Source organism: Chelon labrosus, assembly GCF_963514085.1.
Source record: "Chelon labrosus genome assembly, chromosome: 19".
NCBI classification, from domain to species: domain Eukaryota; kingdom Metazoa; phylum Chordata; class Actinopteri; order Mugiliformes; family Mugilidae; genus Chelon; species Chelon labrosus.
The window spans coordinates 17,489,987-17,499,420 of NC_140352.1; the positions used below are offsets into that span (position 1 = coordinate 17,489,987).

Consider the following 9,434-nt stretch of genomic DNA (forward strand, 5'->3'; position numbering starts at 1 on the left):
GAGCTACTGGATGAGCTATGCCTTTCAGATGATTAAGTTTGTGGTATGAGTACTGGAATGTTTCTGCCATTCTGCAGTTATTTTCTAGTTTTGGACTCCGAGCAGACTTTGTGTCGACTCACTATCCCATCTTGTGGTGCAAAGTGGTATTACGTGAAGCTGACGGTAACTTGTTAGCTGGCTAACTTCTGTAGATAACTCTGCACAATGTGTCTTTATCATAACATCACAAATATTATTTCATCAAATGTTAAATGACTTGTATTTATACAGCGCTTTTCTACCTATTGGTACTCAAAGTAATCGAACCGCTAACCCTGTGGTTTGTGGACAACCTGCTCTACCTACTAAGCCACAGCGGCCTCGTCATCATTCATTCATTCATTCATTCACTCATCACATTCTCTTGATGAACTTTTAACAGTCTTTCAAAGTGCCTCTTTAATAGCAAGGATTTTGTTCTACATGTCAACATGGAGAGGCGTGGTGTCAAGGGTCCTAAGGACAAAAGAAACAAATAGCTGCGTAAGCATGCTGTGTGTACGTGTGTTTGTATACGTGTCAGACGTGTCCATACCTGCCACTGACCTGCAGGCCAGCGAGGAGGAACTCACTTTGCCAGATGTTCAAATGGCACACTGACCTGAGTGTGAAGGGAAAACAAGGACATTAAGAACTGAGTAATTCTATGCTCAAGCCTAAGCCTTCTTAGACGTACAGTATGCACACACTGGATGAAGTTTAGACTAAAACAGCCTGTATACCGTTATATACTGAATACTGTTGCAATCAATGGACAGCTACTGAAAAGAACTGAGGTAGTATCCATAGTATGCTGTCAAGATCTCAGGATGCTATGGATAATAAAGGCTTTTGTTTTATCTGTGTCATACTTCATTCACACAAATTCAGACAGTTTGAGACTGTATCTGTTTAAATTTGTAACATCTCCTCCACCAAATTATTACAGTGCATGTGCAAGATTCTTTAAGTTACAGCACAATCAGTCTGGACATGGCTGCTGTCACTGCTGCAGGCTGCAAACATGATCCCTAACGCAGCACTGGAAAGAGTCCAGTTACAATTTATGAAGAGGCTATGGGTCACATGGAGTCTGCCTGGGAGGATTAGCCAATTCTGTGTCGATATCATATTAGACTTTCAACAACAAAAAAATTATGAGGTGATTATGTCTGGATATTTTCCCGGCTCCAATGTTTCCAATTTGGCATTCCAAATTAATGATTTGTATTATTAAGTGGCAAGCATAAAAAGGAATCCAGCAATGTCAGTAATCAAAGGTCCAGAAACTCCTCAGAAATGAGAGCAGTTTATTTATTACTACGTTTCATAAATGTTAAAATAAAACTTCTAGTTAATAACTCTGTGAGGTTGTCCTTTTAGCTAAATGCTAACATCAGAACATACAGTGTGTGTGTGGTCTGTTAGCATTTCATGATAGATGATTTAGGAATCTTGAAAAGTTTGATACCAGTCAATACAAGTGCTGATGTTAAAGAGTATACTTTGTTCTCTTGTTGCCATAGTTTGAACTGAACGCATGTCCTAATGAATAAGACGAGCAGGTGTAAGCAACCGATGCAATGCCATGAAATCTGTGCCGACTCTAATCACAACAAAATGTCGCCGAACCTGTCGGGGCTACCTGTGATGCAGTGATGCGTGACTGGTCGAGGCGTGCAGTGAGGTCCGAGGAGGAGACGTTGGCGGGGGCCCCGCGATGAAGCCTCATGGCCACCTTCCTCTCTCGCTCAGCTCGTTCCGCTCTCCCCGCCTGAGGAGAGCGGTTTCCTGCACACCCACAAAAACACACACTTAAATAAAAGTCTTAATTGGGTTAGCGTTGCGTAACATCCGAAAGCAAGCAGCATCCCGACCTGACTGCTGGACCCCACGTGTGGCCGGGTTTGAAGGTGCAGCGTCGGCCTCGTTCCTGACTCTGTTGGCTGCAGACGGGTTTGGACCGGGAGGCAAGGCTCGACCCCCGGCTCCTCTTTGGCCTCCTCCAGCTCGTTCCTCCCCTTCTTTTCCCTCCCTCCTCTCCCTCTCTCCATCCTCAGCTGTCCTGCTTGCACCCTGAAACACAGAGGAACAGTACAGACGGGAATGTAAGCACTGATAAAAAGATTTTGACCTTCAAGTTTTACTAAAGCATGGCACTCACAAACTTCAGCATGTTCCAGTCAAAGACGTAGTCGTAGGAGAAGCCCTGTCTGTGGAAAAGGTTCCTGAAGAGCTGCCTCAGATATGAGTAGTCGGGCTTGTCATCGAACCGCAGGGAGCGACACAAGTTCAGGTAGGTAGAGAACTCAGCTGGGGAACACAGGACAGAGAGAGAGAGAGAAGAAGATTTTAAGCAAAGACAGATGATAAGTTTGACAAAAAAGCCTAAATCCACCATTAAATTAGCTTTTCTGTTGTATGCTTTTATGTAATCTATCTCATTTCTGCCTAAAAGTTTTACTTACAAGGGTATCCTTTGCAGAGCATCTCAATGGGGGTGGACATTTTCTTCTCACTGATGCGTTCATACTTCTGCCTCTTGGTGGCAGCCTTGAGTCCCTGCCAGGGCAGAGAGCCCAGGTTGAAGTACATGAGAACGTAGCCCAAAGACTCCAGGTCGTCTCGTCTGGACTGCTCTGTGGAGAAAAAGACAGAATAGATTGAGAGAGGATGAAATTACATTCATATCTGAGTGAGGGAAAGGAAAGGAAAATATTGTCCTCATTAATAAACATGCAAACATATTCTACTGACATTCACACACATATTCCCACAGATCCCTGGGCCAGCTCCTGCTCAGGAGTGCCGCCTTACCGATGCCCAGATGGGTGTTGATGGAGGCGTAGCGGGCGGTGCCAGTGAGGTTCTTATTCTCGCGGTAAGGGATGTGCTGGTGAGTTCGGGCGTCGCGGTATTTCTTGGCCAGGCCAAAGTCGATGATGTAGACCAGGTTGCCTTTCTTCCCGAGCCCCATCAGGAAGTTGTCAGGCTTCACGTCTCTGTGGATGAAGTTCTTGGAGTGGATGTATTCAATCCTACTGATCTGGAGCACAGAGACAAAGAACAGGGCACTGGTAGTCTAGCATGTTGAAGCCTAGCAACAGTAAGTTTCCATTTTAAAAAGTCTTTTGGCGTAGACCTCAGAGGCAGCTTTCAGGCTTTTCTCCTTTTTTGCAGTAATTTAATGAAATGAGCGCTATGGAGTCCACACATTAAGTTTTAAAAAGTTTTAAACATCACATACTGAGGGTTTGAGCCACAACAACATGAGACCGGATTACGTGATCTCAGATCTGATTTAAGATCTGATCCAGTGCGAGAGCTTGAATCCCATCTAATTACATCTGAACTATGGGGAAAATGAACACGCGGAGAAGAAGCGAAAAATAGTTTATGCCCTTTAGCAGTCAACTACAATACTTCAAATGTCAGTGGCCTTAAATGCACCAACAAGCAGCTAAAAATAGTTTAAAGTACATGATTCCCATTTCTACAAGATGGCTTTTGTTGCTTAGTGAAAGAGACAGTCAATCTTAAGACATACATTATTTTGTGGTAGTGTGCTACTCAGCATAGTCTCTGTAATCTGACCCTCAGTAAGTTTAGTCGGGTCATCTAGCAAGTTTAAGTGACAAGCTCATCCTGGCTCATTCTCGTTTTCCCTGCAGTAGGAGAATCACTCATTTACAAATGAAGCAACATGTCTGGCAAGTGCTGATGATTCATCAGTATCAAGGAAATCAGGCTTTATCTCAACTTTGGTTTCAATCAAGGAGAGGACCAGACTGCGTCATTTCAGGTGAGAAGCTAGCTAATGACAGTTTTGTTTTGGCTCTCAATCTGGCCTGAATATAGTGTGCCTATATATTTTTGAGAGAGACAGAGCAGGATTGGGGTCAGCTTTTCTTAAAATAAATTAGATTTTCTTAATAAAAGAAATGATAAATTAAGTGAAAAAGTGAAAATTATAATTGGTATACCTCAACATGTATTGATTGGTGAGCATATACCACTGCAGTTAAGACTTCTACTGGTCTTTACCGGTAGAGCTGCGACTCTGACTTTATATTCCTGTAGTTATAGTGTGTTTGATCTAAAACTGAAAGTGAGTTTTAATGGCCACATGTCTCATTGCCTGGTGAAATAGTAGTTGAGTCATTGATACTGATCAATAACTCTGTCAGCCTTCCCGCAGATACACAGAGGATATTTTATGTTATGGGGCAATCAAAATCTTAGTTATAGCCCTGTTAGAGGAGAGGAGAGGAGAGGAGAGGAGAGGAGAGGAGAGGAGAGGAGAGGAGAGGAGAGGAGTTACAACAGCAGCTAGCGTGATTAGGGAGAGGTCAATGTGGCCAAGAGAAAATGGGATGAAAAGAACAAGTGTGCCAGTTGTAGACTAAAGAATGACATGTGAGGGATTAAAAAGGCTCATAAAAGACATCACTGGCCGACCCCTCCAACAAGGATTAGGCCGTCTTGTGGAGCTTCCGTGTCCCAGATTGGACCTCAGTTTTATGGAGGAGCTGCGCAGTCAAAGATGTTGAGGGGCTTACACTTTGTCTCACGGCAGGAAACGAGCTTCAGACGTTTAGATGAGAATTATTCTCAGATTTCAAATGATCCATTTAGTTGCGGTCTAAAAATAGGCACAACGTTTTGTTGAAATCCCCCAGCCTGAGGTCGACTTCAGCCCGCTGCGTGCAAGCAAAGGTACCTTTATTATTGTTTATTATTTTGTCAGCCACTTATAAAAACTCAGTGAATCCTGACGGTGCTTCCATGACACATAAAGGAGCCCTTCTATGAGCTCTGCACATGATTAATACCTACTGAAGAACTGCGAGGCGTTTATTGAATGATGATGTTTTATAGTGTGGACCGCAGTCAGTCAGATGTCTCACCATCTGGTCAGCCAGCAGCAGGACTGTTTTCAGACTGAACTTGCGGGAGCAGAAGTTGAACAGGTCCTCCAGACTGGGGCCCAGCAGCTCCATCACCATAACGTTGTAGTCTCCTTCCGCTCCGCACCACTTAATAGACGGGATTCCCACTGGCAGGCAGGGAGGGGTGGAAATCAGAGAGTTGGGAGATAGAACAGTTTAGAATAACGCACCTTCACCTCCTTCGATTATTTGACTTCTACATTATTATTTTTATTATATTATTTTTACATTTCAGCCATTTATTTCCTTGCTTTTATCCATTATCTCCTGACATCGATATAACCATTGTAGTTTATCACATGTTCATTACTGCATAATAATGCTCTATTACTACATTCATATTATATTATATTATATTATATTATATTATATTATATTATATTATATCCTCGCTAGCCACAACAGCTCTGCTAGAGTACAGGAACAAGTGCATTGTCACTGGTTGCATTTGCTGAATCTTAATACACACAAGACTGTCTATTTTTATTATACACACCAATCAGGCATAACATTATGACCACCAGCTTAACATTGTGTAGGTCTCCCTTGTACTTCCAAGGCAGGTCTGACTCATTAGAGAATGGACATTGGCCTTCTTTGTGTGTGTGTCTGTGTCAGGCTGCATCCTGTATGGGGTGGCTGCTACCATCATTGTGTCATTGCTATGGATTAGGGGTGCCTGGTCTGGTCTAGGTGGGTGGTACATGTCTAAGTAACATCCACATGAATGCCAAAAGTTTCCCAGCAGAACATTGTATTGTCACAGGATGGTCAATGTTATTCACTTCTACTGTCAGTGGTCATAATGTTGTGCCTGATCTGTGTATATCGTATGTATTTTATCCAGTATACTTGTTATTTATACTATAAATAATACATAGACCAGAGCTGCACAACTGATTTGCTGGATTTCTTTTGCACTAATATTTGCATCTAATTGTATATTTTATTCTAATGTTTGCATCGTAGAATGTTTTTGATGTAATTGTATCTGTACTGACTTTATGTCTGTCTTATAAAGTATAAGTATCAGTATATCCTTCTTTCAAATCATAGTACACGGTGCATTTAAAAGCTCATTAATGTAAGTCAGAGTGTCCTGTTGGCGTCCCTGAATGACCCTGAATGGACCTCAAATGCTCTTAAATGTCCTCAAATGCCTCTCAAGGTCTATAAACGAAGTGCAACGCCTGTTAAAGAAATATAATCATTGTTAATAACCGACTGTAGCTTTAAACACCCCTCAGTGCCCCTAAAAGGCTCCACTTCCTCTTGGTACCCCCTAGTAAATCTTTAAAAACAAGCCAGAGACACTTCTTGGTGTGTTGTACCTCCACCCTGCATCATTTTGTAGAATTTGCTCTCAATGTGGAGCTGTGGATGTTTGGTCTTCACGCATTCCAGTTTGATGGCTACCTCCTCTCCTGTAGCAATGTTTGAACCTGATTGGAGAAAGCGAAGAGGGAGAGGTGAAGTTGCAACATGTTGGCAGCTGAAAATAAAGAGCGATCTAGTGCACAAAAGCTACGGAGCATGTTTGAGATTGATTCTCACCGAGATAAATATCTCCAAAAGATCCGCTCCCTATCTTCCTCCCAAGGCGGTACTTGTTCCCCACCCTCAGCTCCATGGCTCCTGAGCTTTTCAACTCACTGAAGGGTTAAGCAAACACACACACACACACACACACACACACATACAGACAGATACAAACATGCACAAAGCTGTCATCAATCACTGGTGATCAATAGAGTAAAAGGACACTGTGGTGCAAAGCTGCAGACTTTAAACTCAAAGCTATGAGCCCTGGGGCTGCTGTAGCATGAGAGAAAACAAAACTGGATACTTGAGGGAACAATCGACAGAAGAGATGAAAAAGAAAAGTGAAAATAGCTGAGCCAAAACAGTGACGTAGTGCAGCCTGAGTTGAATTATTGGAAGCAGCAAGAAAAATGTTGCTCACTAAGCCATCCATGGAAGCAAAACCTTTCTAGATCTAACGTCATGCCACGTTTTGTTGAGCTGGAATCTTGACACTTTTAGAGGGTAATAAACTCCAGACAACAATGTGGGCCAATTAAATGTTTATAAAGTGCATGGGGAAAAGGTGGGAGCAAAGGAGAAGAAGACGACGAAGAAGAAGAAGCGTGTAGTTGTGTAACATGATTTATGCAGGGCTGCAGGGGGGAGCTGGATCAGCATCTCACACACTCTTCCCAAAGCTCTTCAAAGGAGTCTGGTCCTGTGTACTATCATTTGCATAAACTCCCAATTTTTGACTGGAGTCCCCTGACAAAATTCGAGTGAGTCATGTTTTCCCTCACCCAAGTCCTCCTATCTGTCTGCACAGTCATGAAACAGGGACTTAAAAGTGGGAGGAGGGTTTCTACAGAGGTTACACTTTACATGCCAGTTTGACATTGCATTAATCGCTGACTAAGTTCAGTTTTTTCCCCCTCAGACTTGGCTGCATTGTAGACCTACATACACCCCATCCACATGCACCGTGCAGGGACAATAAGGCAGAGCAAGCCACTGCTGCACATAACCAAACCTTTCACATCATTTTTTTATCTCCCAGCCTCCAAAAGCTGCTTCACTGTCAGTGTTACAGACTGCAGCAAAAAAAAACGTGATATTTTCACAGAGAATACTTCCATGCAGTTGCCCCAGATACCACGAGAGTGTATATGAGGTAGGCGCTAGATGGAGAAAAAAATAAAATAAATAAAACGCACCGTTCATCCCTGGCTGACCATCAGATGTGGTAATAATTCCCATAACCGCACCCTCCACACAGGACCTCTCAACAAGCGCACCCCCCCGCCCCAACGCGACTCTATTTGGACTCTGTTTGCATAACCTAAACCAACACAACACCACACACACACGCACAAGCCTCCAGACACCTTGACTAGCCAACATACACCCACCACCACTACACCACCACTACACCACCACCACCTCCTCCTTCTCCTCCTCCTCACCTGCTCCGTGGTCGCCCGCTGGCTCTGTCTCACTCAGGACCCTGGACAGCGACGTAGCGACGCGGCTTCGGACGGCTCATAACCTCGGAGATCTGCAAACCCTCAGTCCTGCAAAATAAAAACAGAAGACCTAAAAAGTGCAGCCGATGCGAGCCGACCCTGCGACTCTGGAATATTCTCCTTGTCACGATTACTGTTTTTTTTTTTTTTTTCTTCTTGTGAAAAACGCTTAACTAGACACTGAGGTCCTTCTCTCTCTTCCCTCTCTGTCTCCCCCTCACACTCACCCAGCCCTCTCTCTCAGTTTACACCATTGACAATATCAATGATGTCATCCGCAGACTTGCAGAGATGCCCGGATTGTCTTAAAGCTGCCGGTGCTGCCGTCTGCAGGCATGAATGAAGCACCCCAGCAGTGCTCACCTATAGCTGCTGTATGCGTTTGCACCACTCATCAGTCTCAAATCAATTTTCATAACGTAGAAACATAAGATAATTATTGATCTATGTCTATTATAGGCCAAATAAGGCCAAATGCACATAAGGGAAATTGTAGGAAAGTGTCAACTTGCTCCCTCTAGTGGTAGTTAAAAATGGAGGCATACACTAGCCTGGCATAGGCAGACTTCATTTTTTTTTAATCATAATATGAGTCTGCCATTTGAATTTAATTGTAGGGCCAGTTTCAACCAATATGGAGAAAAAATAAAATAAAATAAAACACCCCGCAAGCAACTGGATAGCCTAACAACCAGCCACAGACTTTGTGCTAGCACTCAGATAACGTGTTCCCTGCAGATCCAAATAAGTTCTCATCGGAGTGACTCCAGGCCAACTTTCCGTCACAAAATTTTTATTTTTTTTAAATGACTAGACAACTGTAATCTCATAACAAAGACTTGATGTGTCTAGAGTAATAAAGTGTCACTAACACATGGTGTCATATATAATAGGTGAATGCTGTGAAACTAAAACACACATTTTTGATTTGCTGCCTGCTGCTAGGCAACAGTTGCCGCCTAGAAGCCACCGAGGCTAACATTTTAGCAGGCTAACAAGCTAATATAATGTGAGAATCGCAAAGACACAATGAAACCAAGGAGACTATTATATAAACATTTTCCTCAAACATTTAAATTTAAAAAGATAAGCTACACACAGCAAAATGATAATATATAGTCTTACCATCCAGTGAAAATGAACTTTCAGGGCCTCCACATTTCTGTCAGTGTCAGAAATGGTAAATTCAGAAGTTTTTTAAAAAAAATTTCACTTACAAAAGTTGTGAATATCTCAAGAGTGGGCAGTTCAAATGGTCTCTTCTTGTGAATGTGTTACACATGACCCCTTTGAAGCCACCTTACAGTCTATGAGCTAAACTGTCCTTGTTAATAATGAAGTGCTAGCTAAAGTCACACATAAGTAAGCTAACAGCTAGCCAACTTCCTGTCTGTCTGAGCTAAAAATGATGACGCAA

The 9,434-nt window shown here is 42.8% G+C and overlaps 1 protein-coding gene across 1 annotated transcript; it reads right to left on the reverse strand.

Annotated features, from left to right (window-relative positions):
• Positions 1-206: 206 nt before the first annotated feature.
• On the reverse strand, positions 207-8,483 carry csnk1e (casein kinase 1, epsilon). Its single transcript, XM_084567089.1, has 10 exons — positions 7,958-8,483; positions 6,525-6,622; positions 6,302-6,412; positions 4,929-5,077; positions 2,839-3,067; positions 2,490-2,660; positions 2,186-2,334; positions 1,899-2,097; positions 1,667-1,812; positions 207-643 (listed from the first exon to the last, which is right to left on the reverse strand). The coding sequence occupies exons 2-10, from the start codon at positions 6,598-6,600 to the stop codon at positions 611-613; spliced, it is 1,263 nt and encodes a 420-aa protein (XP_084423215.1). The 5' UTR covers positions 6,601-6,622; positions 7,958-8,483; the 3' UTR covers positions 207-610.
• Between the last annotated feature and the right edge of the window lie 951 nt (positions 8,484-9,434).